A 16,384-nucleotide genomic window follows, 5' to 3' on the forward strand; every position below is an offset into this window, starting at 1 on the left:
ATTTTCAGACAAATCGCATAATTTTATGCTTAAAAGTCTCAACCCGGTTCATTTTGATATTCAGTGAATTCTAATAATAGATTCATAATGCTGATGATTTCATTCGAAAAACTAAATTTGAATGAAATTTTCAGACGAATCCAACTCAAGTTGGCGGCGAAGTTTATATAACGACAGACAATTTATATGAAATTTATAGTGAGGATTCTGAATAAGTACTTAGAATCCCTCCAATGCCAAAATGAACCGAGTTTTGAGACTTTTTGTCTGGAAATCGCATAGATTCATGCTTAAAAGTGTCATAACTTGGTTCATTTTCATATCGCTCTAATTATGAAACTGGATTCAGAATCCCCATTAAATCAGCTATTAATTTATATGAAAATGAACCGAGTTATGTCACTTTTAGACTTAAATTTCGGCGATTTTCAGATTTTTTCAGGCAAAAAGTCTCATAACTCGGTTCATTTTGACACTGAAGCGATTCTGATAGCATATTCAGAATCCCCATAAAATCAGCTACAGATTTCAAAATAAATTTTGTTTCTCAGACGGTCAAACTTAATTTGGAGGTGAAGTCTATACTTTCTAACAATAATAAATTTTGTATGTTATTGTTAGAAAGTATAGGTTTCGCCTCCGAATTCAGTTTAACCGTCTGAAAAACAAAATTTATATGAAATCTGTAGCTGATTTCATGGGGATTCTGAATATGTTATTAGAATCGCTCCAATGTCGAAAAGAACCGAGTTATGAATCTTTTTGTCTGGAAATCGCAAAAATTTTTGTTTTAAGAGTTCATTTTGAGATTGGAGCGATTTTAAGAACATATTCAGAATCCCCAAGAAATCAGCTATAGATTTCATATAAATGTAGTCTGTAATCGTTACAATGTATAGACTCCGCCCCCAAATTCAGTTGGATTTGATCTGCAATTCGAAATAACCCGTCTGAAAATGACATTTAAATTCAGTTTTCAGAATGAACCCATATGATTGGGACTTCAGTGTCTTCAGCATTTTGGATCTGCTTTCAGAATCTGCTCAATTTCAAAATAAACCGAGTTTTGAGACGATTTGTCTGAAAATTGCACAATTCACAGTCCAAAAACTTCATAACTCGGTTCATTCTGACTTCTGACTAGGGAATGTTCCAGACGTAACTTGGCCTTTCAAATTGGCTCATATCCTATAAGGTACTTCTGAACACGCTGATTCCGAATATGTGATCCAATCTTGCAGAACGCTTCACTGAACTGAGATATATGCATTTTAAGTCATTTCTAGTGCAAAAGTTGCATTTTCAAGAGGCTGAAAATCAATTTTAGACTCAATTTTTCTATTTTTTTCTGTGTAATACGTGTGAATTGAGGTTGAAAAAGCACATTTAAAACTTTTTCTAGTAAAAACAGTTTTCAGGGAAATAATTGTATCACTTTCATTTTAGTCATTTGCACCGTCGTGATTAAACTTTTCCTGAAAACCGTTTTTACTAGAAAAAGTTTTAAATGTGCTTTTTCATCCTCAATTCACACGTATTACACAGAAAAAAAATAGAAAAATTGATTTTCAGCCTCTTGAAAAATGCGATTTTTGCACTAGAAATGACTTAAAATGCATATATCTCAGTTCAACGAAGCGTTCAGCAAAATTGGATTCCATATTCGGAATCAGCGTGTTCAGAAGTACCTTATGGGATATGAGCCAATTTGAAAGGCCAAGTGGAACATTCCCTAGTGAGCGAATTCTGAAACTGGATTCAGAATCCTTATGGCGCCAGTTTTTCGATAAACCCTCTGAATCCAAAAGACCCGTTTTTCCAAAAAAATCCCCTATTTTCAGTGTTCGTCTTCATCATGAAAGTGTTCATCAACTCGCGTGCCGTCTTTATGTCTGAAAAACCGACAGTCGTCCGAGACTTCAATTTCGTCCGGAACTACCAGGATCAACTTCTCCGAAAGTGTCATCAAGGGAGTGCTCCGTCGGATCGACAATGTCATAATTGCCATCGGATAGGACACTTTTTCGAGTCGTGTCCACTGAAACCAATGTGAGAATTCGAAACTCTCTGGGGGGATCACAGATAAAATCTTCCATTTTCAGAAAAGACGCACGCCGACGATACGGATCGAACTCCACCAATTCGTCGTATCGATCCAATGAGGGATATCGGAATTACAGGGCGACTTCAGATGACTCGACGCCGGCTGGCGGTGATCGATTGATCTCTCATAAGAGGGTAAAGTTATGTACTTTTTGATGGTTTTTTTTGGGATTCAGAATTGGGTCGTTTTGAAACTGGTTTTAAAGTGGCTTAGTTTTGAAGCGGCCGGTTTCGAAACGTCCGGTTTCGAAACGTCCGGTTTCGAAACGTCCCAAGCGCAAAAAGTTTCCATTTATAGGTAAAGCCGCGCCCACTTTTTCTAATTTTGCACATTTGCCGCATTGTTTACCCAGAAACCGTGACCCTTTTGGAGAATCTTTAGCTATTTATTGATTTGTGGGCGGAGCCTGCGATCAACTCCGCCCACAATTGCTGGAGGCAAAAAACGCGAAACGTGGGCGGAGCCTAAGTTCAACAAAACTCCACCCACCTAGTGGGCGGAGCCTATTCGACAAAGTTCACCGATACCGATTAAAAAATAGTGGGCGGAGCTTCGATTATGTGCCTTTTATGAAAATGTGAAGAAAAAATTTCAACTTCAAAAACCTGGAAATTCAGTTTCAAGCACCGCCTCTATTTTGTGGGCGGAGCCTTGAGACAATTGGGAAACATAGCTAAAACCTTTCATTTTTAAATTTCAGTTTCTAAAATTACTGAAAATAATCCCTCTAAAAATTTTCAGACATTCCACAGCCGCAAGTGATCCTTACCACATGATACATCATCATCATCGTCGTTAAACTGGATTCTTCCTCTTTTCTCTCTCTTCGCCTTCCCCCCTATCCTATTCGTATCCATCTCTCCCTGCTGTTTCCCATTACATCCAGAACATATTCCAGTTCTAAACCTCCCCCCTCAAATCCAACTATAATCATTTCCTTTTTTAATTATTACAACCCTACTTTATCGAATGTCTTACCCGTTAAAGCATATCATCCCTCCCCACCCCCAGTCTATCCCATTTCTAGTGAACGGCTCTTTTTTTTTATAATTTCTTTCTGTTTTTAATATTTTTTTATAGAGTCCCATACTTCAGTCCTCACTCTCTGCGCCATTATTTTCTTTTTTTGTGATCTGCTGCTGGATCTTACGTTTTTTATGAGTTGGTTTTTGATATGAATACAATTTTTGGTTGGATTTTTTGGAAAATCCTTTATCTAGAAAAAAATTCGCCATCTAGTTCCTTCAAGCGCCATCACTTCTCACACTGCCCACTCTCTTTTATTTTCTTACTTTTCGCATAGTAAACCGACGAAATAATGAAGAAAATCAGGAGAAAAGTGAGAGAAAGTGTACGAAACACAACGAGTCCTCTCCCGGTGTGTGTTTACCCGGGAGGAGAAGAAGAAAAGGAGCCAACCGATCACTTTTCTATCTCTCTGCGTGTCTCGCTGAGAAGAGAAAAAGAGTAGTTTCGAGAAGCGATTTTTAATCTCGGAACGTCTCTTTTACAACTTTTTCGATTCCAGAATTCCGAGTGTTTACGGTTTAGAGTTCTCGCTGATAAGGTTGGAAACGAGAAGATTTGATAAGAGAAAAAGCTGTTTTACATGAAAATTTTGGGGGTGGAAAAATGGGAAAACAGAAATTTATCGGATGGTTTTTGATGTTTTCAATGGGAAAATTTGAATTTTGGAAGAGATTTTGGGGAGATTTTAGGGAACAGGCACGAAAAAGTAGGAAAATCTGAGAGAAATAATTATTTTTCATTGTAAATTTTCTTTTTAGTTATTTTTTCTACTGTTTACACGCAAAAACCTTACTTTTCCATTCAGAAACTCCTTTTTTTCAGCGAAATTTACTAGAAAAACTCAATTTTAACAAGCACGGTTTATTAAATATCGAAATTAATTCGAAAAACACGATAACCGCGATAATTAGACAATTTGTGTCGGTTTCTCCGAGTTTTGTTACTTATTTTCACCCAAAAAACTATTTTGCTCGCTAAATTTTCATAGGAAATTTTTTTCTTCGATTTTCGACATTTTTTGACAAAAACACTATTATAAAGCGATTTTTTATGATTTTCATTGATTTTTCTGGAACTTTCGCATTTTTTCAGCTTAAAACCATTTTTTATCATCGAAAATCGTTCAGTTTTCCAACCCGAAATCCACGTAGAAAATTCAAACTGCCCTACCGTAACCTGAGATAACCTGCACATCTAACACAAAATTTTGAATTTTTGACGTTCCCGCTAATTTGTTGTTGACATTAGAGCAGGTTTACATCGTTATTTTTTAAATTAAATTTTTTGAGTTTTGAGATTTTGGTGATTTTTCCCGGGATTTTTATGATTTTTAGCGGTTTTCGGTGAATTTTCGATGATTTTCGATGATTTTTCGTGATTTTTCACCAAAAAATCATGAAGTCGGATGAGTTCTCTTGCGGAAACCGGCGAAAAAGCATGAAAAAGAATCCGTTGCGTCATTCGGCGCAATGGTTCTCTCGCCTCGGCGCGAACTGCAAGAGACCAGACGACAAATAGATCAAAACGTGCCCGACGTAAAGATTTGACCAACGCCCGCCATATTTTGTATTTTCAATGAATTTTTTGTTTTCAAGTGGAGAAATTCACTTTTTTCCAACTTTTTCCACCTTTTTCGGTCGGTAAAACGGTGATTCTTTCTCATTTTTCCCCAAATTTTCTCTATTTTTTTCTCCGTCGCGTCGAAATCGACTGTTCATGTTCATTTTCTGGTTTTCTCTCTCTCTTTTCCGTCTCTTCTCTGATCACTCTTCTCTCTCGACTGTCTCTCTTTCTCTCGCCCACCCTCCTGATTTCCAGTGCTCTCTCGCCCCTCATTGCGTCCTCACATTTTCCGCCCGATTTTCCCTCATTTTCGTATCCTAAAAATGTCAGTTTCATCCGATCCATCCGACCATTCAGAGAATTATGATTTTCCCGGATTTTATTGGAAAAATTCGGAATTTTTTGATACGATTTTCGTGTTTTTTGGGGAAATTTTATTTTAAAGGTCGACAGAGATGGTGTGTAGTTGTAGGTGATGTGTTAGGGAGTCTCATTTGAGAACGTTCTAATTTTGAGTAGTTTTTACAGAAAACTTGACAAGGTTTCGTTTAAATTTTAGAAAAATAGCAGGTTAATTCGGAAAAAGGGGCGGAACTTCACTAAAAAGTTGCGATTTTCGGACAATTTTGGTATAAACTCGCAAAAATGCGGAAAACTTTAGGTTTTCACGATGAAAACTGAATTTTCAAGCACATTTTTGCAATTTTTTGGAGAAATTGTTCTGAAAATTCGCCGAATTTTCGAGTTTTTGGTAGGTTTTAACGAATTTTGACAGTTTTCCCGCCAGAAAATGTGAAAATTTCGAGTTTTTGACTTCAAAACCGGTTAAAATCAGGTTTTTCATTGAAATTTTGTAGTTTTTCAGACTTTCTGAAGAATTCGAAAATTTTACTTTCTTTGTGAAACTTTGGTGAAACAAAGTCTTGCCGGTTTACACAGCTGTTTTGTAGTTTTTTAGTTTTTCGATGCCTTTTTTGTTGAAAATTTGGTTTTTGGGTCCAAAAACCAATTTTTCTGAAATATCCTGGTAGAAATTCCGAAACTGAGCTGCTTCTCCCTAAAAATTAGAAAACACCCCTAATTTTCACTACTCCAGCTTCGAAAGTCACCAATTTTCACCTGTTCGCCTAGTAATACCCACAATTTTCTCTCAGAAATTTAGTTTTTGACCAAACTTTGATTTCAAACTGCGAAACATCACTTCCCATCACGATATATCCTCGTGCAGACTGAAATTTTCGATTTCCGATGTCCTTTTTCAACAAAGTTTGAAAATGTTTAATTTCCGTCACCATTGACCAGTCAATTGATATTGAACAGGTGCATTTCCTTATCAAATACTGAGTTTTTCCATTCGAAAAGCTATTTTCCCATCAAAAACACCCCAAAAATGACCCCCTTTATTGACTTTTCGAGCCCCCCCATTGTGTCTGCTGAAAGACTATTTGCTCATTGAATCGATTCTATTTTTTCGTGATTTTTTGAATTTTTTGGATTTTTATGGCCTAAAAACTATATTGAAAAATCCATTTTTCTCAAGAACAGTTGGTGGGCGTGGTGAAGAACCTAGATGAAATATTGCACAACCTAGGCACGAAAATCAGAGTTTTTAGGTCTAACAACAAAAAGGCGGAACTTTTTCGCACATCTCACTCCCTGATTGACCAATTCAATTCAATTTTTCGTTCAATTTCCGCCTTTTCATCTTTTCAGTATCTCTTCCGTTGGTTTTCATGTTTTCTAGTTGTGAAAACTAGTCGTTTTCAGTATTTTTGCCGGTTAACGATTTCTGGTGTTCAGTCATCCACTAATTACTAGGTTTATAGCTTATATGAGATGTTTTTCGAGGGGATTTTTAGTAGAGAAGGAGGGGGTGGTGTTCAGCGAACGAATACGGTGAGGAGATGGAATTCTGGAGTTCTAGGATTGTCTGGAATTCAAGTTAAGCTTTGTACGGAGTCTTAGAATTGGTAGGATGCAAGAATTCTAGGTCCTTATAAATTTTCCACTATTTCTAAGCTCGAAAATCAGTTCGGATTCTCAAAATAGTCGGAAAATGAATTTCCGACTTCAAATTTACAGCTAAACCTAACAATTCTCTCTGAATCGCTTAGTGTAGTGAAGCTTGAGTTTCTGTTTTTTTTTTCTGAAAATCATTTAAGCCTATTAGATTTGTCTCACTCTTTTGTAAGTCGAAGATTAACTGAGCTCCACAAAATCGGATCTAATCTCAGTTTCTATCAGCTCTTTTCTCAAAAAGAGCGAAAAAACGCGTCTTCAGGCTCAAATTTTCATTTGAAACTTTGTGAAGTCATTCTGAATTCCAACAAAAACTGTCCATGCTCTCTCCAACTTGGAATTACAGTTCCTCATCTTTCAAATTGCGTCTTTTTCCTTCCTGTTTTCCCTTTTTCCCCGTCTCTCTCTCCCTTCTGTCTGTCCATCTAGTAGTTATATTCAAGAAAACTGCGAGACAAGACAAAAGTTGGTGTGTTGTTGTTTATTTGTGTCGTCGCCTTCACTCATCACCATACTATCTCTACGTTCTTCTGGTAGAGAAGTGGGCGCGGATGTTCTTCTCTTGAGAGTGAGAGACTGCAGGAGCGCTCTGTTATTGTTTGTTACGGTTTCTGTTATACAGAGAGTAGTTTTTTGTAGTTTAGGGGTGGTTTTTTGCTGAAAATTGATAGAAGAGAGTCTAGATGAGATGGCGAACCTAGAAAATCTGGAAATTTCGTCAAGTTCCCAGATTCTAGAAAACTACAGTCTCAAACTGTCCTGACTACAAAATCAGTTTTGAATCTAGAAATCTTGATTCTCAGTTTTTCCATCGATTGCGTCAGAGTTTCTTCTGATTAGTGAAGTTTTCACCTTCAAATCTCCAAAATTCTGACAAAATATCGATAGATTCAGCAAAAATGACTAGGAGAGACTCACCGCCTTACAGTAATTACCCCTTGTTCTTCTTCTCACCATTCCTCCGTCCCACCCGCTCATTATGCTGGCGGTCTGTCACCTCCTCCTCCTCCATAGTGCATTTCGAATACACGCCTCCTTATAAAGAATAAGACGTCTTCCACTACGGGATAGCAGATGTTCCCGTTTGCATATTAGGGCTATGCACACACATACACTCACACGCACCCATTCACGTATACATACGGGGGTCAGCGAGACATGCACAGAAGGCGTAAATACTTTATCGCACTCTCCTCTCCACTCTGCCCGTGTTTTTTTTTCTCCATCATTTTGTTCCCTCCTTGGAATTCGCCTTTGTGCTTTTCACAATGGTAGAGAGAGTTTCTTTGTCTGAAATTCATTTTCACCTCGGTTTAATCGCTCATCATCCTCAAAAGTCATGTTTTCTGGCGGAGGAAATATGAAAAATATACGTTTCCCACCAATCCGTCAAAAATAATAAGATGTTGTCATGGATTCAGTTGAACGCCACCACCGAACACACGACGTCAAGTTTTTATTTATTTATCCTTCTCTCCTTCGCATGTCCAGTTTGATGGACTTTTTTCCTTCCGTTTTCAAAAATGGAGTTGTAGTTCTCATGATGTATTCAGGGAGGTCTTTTTTGGCTCATTTGATATTCTAGACGTGGTTTTTGTCCCGCTCCGCGTAGCCTAATCTAGGTCTCGAGTTCCCTGTGACTCAGTATTGAAAAGCATATAATCTCTTGTCTGAAATCTCGCGAAGATAATGCATCTTATTAGTAGATTTGCCCATTTTTTGAAAATCGGTTAGCGGTCTGGGCAATAATGTCACATCTCATTTGCATTGACGTTGTTCTCTTCACTGTTTCTGTTTCTGGATGTGAAGACGTGACAGTAGTGATGAATGGGAAGGATTAGAGGTGCGTAGTTAGGATTAAACCATCAGAGAGCAGGTTTTCGGTGTCTTTAGCTGAAATCGAGATAGAGCACATTTCTTCCCATTCCTCAATAGCTCTAACTACAAGTGAGTTGCAGCTACTGATCTGTGAGTAATACGACGACTTGTTGATAGATAGAGAAGTATTTCTTTCAGATCAAGAAGACTCATGCATAGTAAATCATTTACGGCTTCTCTTGTTCTTCTCCTTTCCTTTCTTATTCTTCTTCTTCATCGTTCGTTGTTGACTTGACATTATCGTCGTCATCGTCATCACGAAAATAGAATAAAGGAAGTGTTGTCTTCTCTTCGTTTCTCCCGTTGTTCCACCACACAGCTCCTCGACAGGAAGCCATTGGTTTGACTTTCACTTTTTTCTATTTTCTCCCAAATATCTATTCTGTGGACCCTTTTTGGGCAGATGTCGGGGTGCGCCACCCGTGTTAGTCAGAGAATGCCCTTTCTCTCGTGGGAGCACTTTGATGCACTTCTTCTGAGAAAGAAGAGTTCCGATAAGGGCGTGTCCTTTTGCGACGTGCTGAGGACGCTGTCCTAGCTCAGTTTCAGCAAATTTTCTATTCGGAGCACTTGAATTGTCCTCTCTGGTCAAAAGACTTCATTTTTCAGTTGAATACAATTGAAAACCTGGAATTTCTAGTGCTATTTTCAGCATATTTGTCATTCATATTCCATGAAATCCCTCTCTCGCTAAGCTTCTGTTGGCCGTTTTGAAAAATAATCAGCTAATGCGAGAGGAATGTTGACCAACTAAGGGCCACGCCATGAAAACACCTCTCCATTGTTGTCATTCTTGGAGGACGGGTGTTCGCTTGCAGTCCAGCAGTAAACAAAGTGTACTGCGAGTGGACGGAGGTGCTGGGACACCCCAACGAGACGAAATACTGCATTATTCATTGTGGAAGGGAGGAAATGGACTTTCAGATAATTCCTTGACGGATACTGAATGTCTCAACAGAACGGATTATCTTTCTGATACCCGCTTGAAAGCTCGTTATTCTGTTGTTGTCCTCAGTGAGAACTTCTCACATTCTCAAGCTAGTTTTGACCAATTTTTGTCTATTTTTTCGAATTTCAGCCAGTTTTCAAAAACTGCTCAAGGAAAACAGCTCTCTCCCACTCACCTTCTGATTTGAGCTTGCCACACCTAAAACACATTGATCGAACTCTTCTTTTCACTAGAATTTGAGAAGAGTTCAAAAGATGTTGTAGTTTCCAGATGAGTGAACTTTTCTGGTCTTTGAGTCTTCTCAAGAAATTGAGAAATTGCAGTTGTTGCACAATTTGGGCATGCTATCGTTTCTTTTTCTATAAAATTTTTAGCCGTTCTGAGATTTCCGAGTGATTTCCATCTTCCCTGAAAGCTGAACATTTCTCTCCGAAATTTTTTTAAAAAGTTACGTTTTTATAAAAGTTCATTGCCAATTATCTCTGAAAAGTTGTGAAATATCTCGATTTGTAAAAGTTCAAAAACTTTTAAATAAAAAACTGAACACTCCTCAAAATTAGTGACAAAAAATATGATGTTTTCTGAAATAGTTCACCAGCAATTATTTCTAGAAAAAAAAAACACTAATAACCTTGAAAATGTTGTACTTCTGAAACTACTGAACTCTTACAAGTCAAAAATGCTAACTTGTGAAAGTCTGAAGTTTTTGCTAAAAGTGAGAGAGATACGAGCTCTAAACTCTCTGAAAATTCTTCTGAAAATCCTGGCGTTCCTCTCCTAAAGTACTCAACACCAATTTTTCCAATAGATTTAATAGAATCTTTGCAAAAAGTCTTTAAATTATTCGGTTGACAACACCCCTTCTGCAAACTCTCTTTTCCAATTGACCAATAAACTTTATTAAATAAAGTTTATTTCTATCCATAAATCACGTCACCCCTCTATGTCGAAGTGTTTCTCGATACCTCTCTCTCACTTTTTTCACGGCTTCCTGTCGCTTCCGATTAATATTCAGCTTGGTTTTTGCAACATTCCCTTCTCTTTCTCTCGTTTCCCGGCTCTCCGTGCCAATCTATTTACGATTGAAACGTGTTGAAAGAGAAACAAATGTTGCATTCTTCTGAGAATGACAAATGAAGCAATGTCACTGTTTCTCTCACACGAATAATGAATTATATGTTATTCGGAAATTTGTTTGGCACGGTGCCAAGCGCACTGAGCCAAGGGTGATTTCAACGTGACCATTTCCTCGTTTTGACCTTTGCTCCCTTTCAGAATATATTCATTTTATATATATATGTATCTTTTTCAGTATGGAGTGCTAGAAAAGCTCAAACACGCGGTACAACACACACACACATTCACTTTGACACCACTGACACCATCCCGACAATATCAACTGACAACTACTAATGACTGTTATCCAGGTAAGGTGTTTACTGGCTGAAAATGATATTTTTAGAAGGTTTTTTCCAATTTTTCAATTTAAAAAATCTGAAAATCTACCGGAATTCTAGCTATAAACTGATGAATCAGTAGTTTCAGAATCATGACTTTTTAGCAGTTTCACATGCTGAAATTCAAGAAAATTAAGATTTTCGCTTCGAAATAAGGTATTTCCTGACTGAAAATGATATTTTGGTTTTTTCGACTCGTTTTCATTAAAAATCAGAAATTTTTTAATTGAAAACCTTCTGGAATTCTAGCTAGAATTGATATATCAATAGTTTCACATGCTGAAATTCCGGAGAATTGAGGTTTTTGCTTCGAAATCACCTGAAAATGACATTTGGGGATAGTTTCAGCTTTTTTTGCTGAAAATTCACACGGTTTTAGCAATAGCTATTCTGAAAGTTTCTTATCACTTTTAGATAGCGTTTTGGTTCATTTTTGCTGAATTTCACTTCAAAATCTCGATTCTCTAATGAAAAACTTGAGAAACCGTGATTTTGAGAAGATATTTGAGATCAGAATGTCTGGAAGTACCTATATCGATATCAGAATTTCATTTTCCAGAAGTTGTCGTCTCCAAAAGTGAAAGGAGTGAAAACGACGCCGTCGCCAACACGTCAATCGACGGGCTCTCCGTGTAAAATGAGTCAGAACGGAAGTAGTGGATACTACGAGGGAGATCACACAACAGAAGACGACGATGGACTCGTCTCGATGCCAGAGGCCACACTCATCGAGTGCTTCGGCAATCTGGCAGTCACCAAGAGACCCGCCCATCTCAGACCGCCCGCAGCGTTTTGTAAGTGGTTTTTGGCTGGAAATTTGTTGGAAATTCTTTGTGTTTTACAGGCCTTCCATTCGTCTCAATGAACAATGACATCACCAGTGGACACGCCCTGAAGCACATCACATTGACGTAAGAATTCATAGTCAATGAGATACTCTTGAGAGGGCTAGAATGAAGTTGTTTTAGCTGAAAAATATCCGAAAAGTTGCCTAAATTCCCTACCAAACACCATCAAAATTCATTGCAGATCGGTGTTCGACGCTCTCCATCCATACGTGGCGATGCCCTATCTCAACAGGATAGATGTGAGCAATGCTATGAATGTATACTGGATGAACAATTGTCTGGAAGCCGAACAATCAGATCTATTCCACCGATTCGCACTGGAAATGCAAGTTCATCTCAGCGCGTGCTTCGGATGTCGCGTCGTCCTCGACATTTATGGATCGACGAGAAACGGATTCGGCACCAGATTCTGCGACGTCGATATGTCACTATCGTTCTCACCGAGTCCGCCTCCGTGGGCGACAAATTCGGATCGAGTGATGAGAGCCGTCGCGAAGGCGTTGGTTGACTTCCCGAAGGCCGTCGACGAGAGATATGTGAATGCGAAGGTCCCCATTGTGAGGTTCAGAAGCAGTGATATGGATATGGAGGCTGAGTGAGTTGAAACTGCCATTTTAGCTCAAAATGTCAAGAAAATCCTATCGAAAAGTAGGCTAAACTACTCAGTCGTGGCCGATTTTTCTTATTTTGGGTTTATAGGCGAGAACTCGATGACCTAGAACCCCCGAATTCAAAAGCTCGAGCACCTATCATTTTGAAGTTTTTGAATGGAAAATTGCTGTTTTCTCTGCAAATCTTCAAAATTAATTTTCAGCATCAGCTACAAGAACGACCTGGCTCTCCACAACACACAACTTCTCCACCAATACTGTAAATGGGATCCCGAGAGACTACCGACACTCGGTGTCTGGGTCAAAGCATGGGCGAAACGAAGTGGAATCGGTGAGGCATCGAAAGGATCGCTCTCCTCGTACGCGTGGATTGTGATGCTCATTCACTATCTGCAACAAGTCGAACCGGTCCCCGTGCTCCCGTGTCTTCAAGAAATGAATCATCAGAAGAACGAGAATGTCTATGTGCAGGGATACAACGTCTACTACTGGAAGTTTGTCGACGCCGCACGCTCGCGACGTTGTCGAGCGTCGGTCATCGATTTGTTCGTCGGATTCCTCGACTACTACGCTACGTACTTTGACTACTCGTCGAACATCATTCAGATGGTGTCGAAGCGACTGGAATACAAGCCGGATCGATGGTTGAAGTATCCAATGTGTATTGCAGATCCATTCGAGACGGATCACAATCTGGCGCAAGGAGTTGATCAGCCAAGTGAGTCATTTTCAGATGGACATTGTCCCTTAATTCATGTGTTTTCCAGTGTTTGACTACATCCGATCGTGCATGGAACACTCGAAGAAAGTGTTCACAGATCGCCGCCTACGCGCAGAGTTTCTTTCGGGATACGGGTTCGATGTGGACGAGTTTGACGCGCGGCATCGGAGCGAGATGAATTTGGAGATGGCATCGCAGTTTGGGGTGAGCGACGATATATGGAGCTGAAAATCGGGTGGAAATCGCTTTTTCTGCTTGTTTTGCAACGAAAAAGCACTAAAATCGTATTTTTGCATCAATAGTGGTCTGAAAAACTGAAAATTGCAGTTTTAGGATCCATGGGGGTCAGATCGCATTTTTTAAAGATTTGATATTCAAAATAGGCTGAAAATGATGGATTTTTGCTTGAGAATCATTCGAAAACTCTTAAAATACGATTTTTGATGTCAAAATGAGCGGAAATGCTAACATTTCACCGAACTTTTCTGCTTGGATTTCTAGACCGCTGTTCACGAGTCTGAAGCTATTTCCATTCAGTTTCAGTTCAATTTTCTGTCTTTTCCAATTAAAAATCCTTGATTTTTGCAACAAAAAAAAGAAAACTGCACTGAAATTGGAAAGAAATCGCTGTTCGATCAAAAGGGGCGCGGTCTCGATGTCTGAAACTGAATCTTTTTTCCAGGAATACCTCCTCCACAAGTGCATAATGGTGAAACAAGCTCCGACTCGTCAATTCCGTGACCGTAGTATGAGTCAGTCGACGAGTACGAGTAACACGTCGAGTATCTCCTCTGCATCATCCACATAGTCTCCTCCCCCCTCTTTATGTGTATTGTCATCTAATCCTCTCTCTCTATACAATTTAAAGAAGAAGAATGCCCTGGAGTCTTTAATTGTTGATATCTTTTACTTTTTCCGGGTATTTCTTTTTTTTCTCTTTCTATATTAACCTCCCCGCCTTTTTATCACTTGACTAGTGTTGTTTTATAGTGTGACTCCGCCCCCTCTCCCCCTTATTCAGCAATCCCGGTTACGGCCCCCCTTAATTGTATATGTACATAATTGAACCCCCACTGAAAACACACAAAAACGCATCACAACCTCATCTAATTTCTGAAAAATTTCGAAAAAAACCCACTGTGGGTCTAATATTCACACAAACACACACACACTCGCAGCCGGCTCTGTATTCAAAAAAACGAAATCTCTTTCGCCCCGCCCCCTTGCACAAAAGTCACTTTTTGTTGTATTATTATTGTCCTCATATTCGAAAAATATGTATAAAAAATCACTAGAGCTGGTTCTCGTTGGAAATTGTATGTCCTTTCTCTCCCCGTTTATGTATTTTCTCTCTCTCTCTTCATCTCATTTCCTTCCCTGTGTGAATGTGTAAATTGACTCACTAATTCTATTCCCTTTACCTTTTTATCAATGTAATCATCATCTAATCAAGGCTTAATAAGTCTCGAGCTTAAAAATACCTCTTCTCCAATTAATTCCCTAATTCTTTTTTCTCTTTTGATCGTTTTACCGATTCTGTTGTTCTTTTTTTTCTATGGCTCTATCTCTTCCCCTTTTCTCCTCACTAATTCCTTGCCCCCCTCCCCCCTATTTTCTCTGAAATTACAAACAAATTTTGCTTGTAATAAAAAATATAGAGCCTAGAGACAGACGTGAACTGTTCTGATTCGTTGGGAAAATCGCCACGTTTCCCAACCAAAAATGAGACGGAAACGAGAAAAATCGACATTTCGCAAGAGAGATGTTGCAAATTGAAAGAGTTGTTTCGAATAAGGGAAATGGCGATATTGTCAAGGAGATTATTAGTTGGGTTTCGCATCGCATTTCAGAATTTCAGAGAAAAAATCAATAATTTCAGCTCATAATGTCGATGAGGAGATCACTGAGTTGAACTTGATTCGCCATCGAATTCTGCGTATTTGGCAGTTTGAGAATACGCCGAAAATTGAGTAAGTGATTGGAAATTGCGAGAATTCGGCTGGAAACGGTCTGAAAAATGACACGTGGCAAGAAGGCAACTTGCTCGTAGAGTTTGATACATTGTCCGCAAACACTGTGACGAGAAATTGCGGATCGTCTTTTTTGGAGGGTGTTTGAATTTTGATTTTTTTAAATAAAATTTTGAAAATTTTTCGGAAATTTTTGGGAGAAATAGAAAAACACATTGATTTTCATCATGAAAGTACCGAAAAATTCGCTGAAAATAACCTGAGAACAGCTGAAAATCAGTTTTCAAAATTCCACGTGGCAGGATAATAACTTGCTCGTAAAGTTTGATACATTGTCTGCAAAACACCACCACGTAAAATTGCGGACCGATTTTTTGGTGGGAAGTTTAAATTTAGTTTTTTTAAGGAAGTATGTAAAGAAATGGATTTTTTAAAAAAATTTTCGAGCAAAGAAACAAAAAAAAATTCCAGAAATCTCTCTCTCCGTTGGAATTTGCTCAAAAAAATCGACAGCCTTCAGTGTCTCACTGCACTGACTCATTTGAACTTGAACGACAACCAAATCGAGAAGATTGAGAATTTGGAAACGCTGAAAAACGTGGAATTTCTCGACATCTCGTACAATAGAATCACTCGAATCGAGGGGATTTCCGAGTTGAAGAAATTGAAAGAATTGCATTTGGTTCATAACAAAATTACGAAGATTGAGGGATTGGAAGAGGTTTTTTTTGAGAAATTTGAACTTTTGTAGAGTGTTCGGCAGAGCGCACTTGCAACACTAAGATTTTTAAATAGTTCAGTAGAGCGCACTTGCAGAACACGGCGTTGGAATACTTGGAACTTGGTGACAATCGAATCGCAAAAATCGATAACTTGGGGCATTTGAGCAATCTGAAACGTCTTTTCCTGGGAGCGAATCAAATCCGAAAAATCGAGGGATTAGAGGGAATGAGTGGGTTGACTGAGTTGAGTCTCCCGGGAAATGCTCTACAAGTCATCGAGGGTCTCGACACGCTTTCCGGATTACGGTCGTTGTGTTTGGCACAGAATGGAATTCGAAAAATTGATGGATTGAGCGAGTTGAAGAGCCTCTTCTCGTTGGATTTGAACGATAATATAATTGAGAAATTGGAGAATACGCAACAAGTGAAGGGGATCACTAGTTTGATGTTGAGAAAGAATAAAGTGAGATTTTTGGGAGTTGAAAACGCGCTCTACTGATATTATTTGCAGTT

The 16,384-nt window shown here is 38.7% G+C and overlaps 2 protein-coding genes across 2 annotated transcripts in view; both read left to right on the plus strand.

Moving 5' to 3' along the window:
• Positions 1–11,636: 11,636 nt before the first annotated feature.
• On the plus strand, positions 11,637–13,987 carry GCK72_008528 (uncharacterized protein; the record flags this gene model as incomplete). Its single annotated transcript, XM_003091165.2, has 6 exons — positions 11,637–11,793; positions 11,844–11,910; positions 12,029–12,442; positions 12,662–13,176; positions 13,226–13,383; positions 13,862–13,987. The coding sequence occupies 6 exons, from the start codon at positions 11,637–11,639 to the stop codon at positions 13,985–13,987; spliced, it is 1,437 nt and encodes a 478-aa protein (XP_003091213.2).
• Positions 13,988–14,941: 954 nt separating this feature from the next.
• The window catches only part of GCK72_008529 (uncharacterized protein), a gene marked incomplete at both ends in the record, with an annotated part of 1,934 nt that continues 491 nt past the window's right edge, over positions 14,942–16,384 (plus strand). Inside the window, 5 exons of the mRNA XM_003091167.2 lie at positions 14,942–15,005; positions 15,059–15,149; positions 15,621–15,870; positions 15,966–16,334; positions 16,383–16,384. The exon at positions 16,383–16,384 is cut by the window's right edge and continues 81 nt beyond it. Coding sequence (XP_003091215.2) covers positions 14,942–15,005; positions 15,059–15,149; positions 15,621–15,870; positions 15,966–16,334; positions 16,383–16,384 — 776 coding nt within the window. The remainder of the gene's footprint in view (positions 15,006–15,058; positions 15,150–15,620; positions 15,871–15,965; positions 16,335–16,382) is intronic.

The sequence above is a fragment of the Caenorhabditis remanei genome, chromosome III (genome assembly GCF_010183535.1).
Source record: "Caenorhabditis remanei strain PX506 chromosome III, whole genome shotgun sequence".
NCBI lineage: Eukaryota > Metazoa > Nematoda > Chromadorea > Rhabditida > Rhabditidae > Caenorhabditis > Caenorhabditis remanei.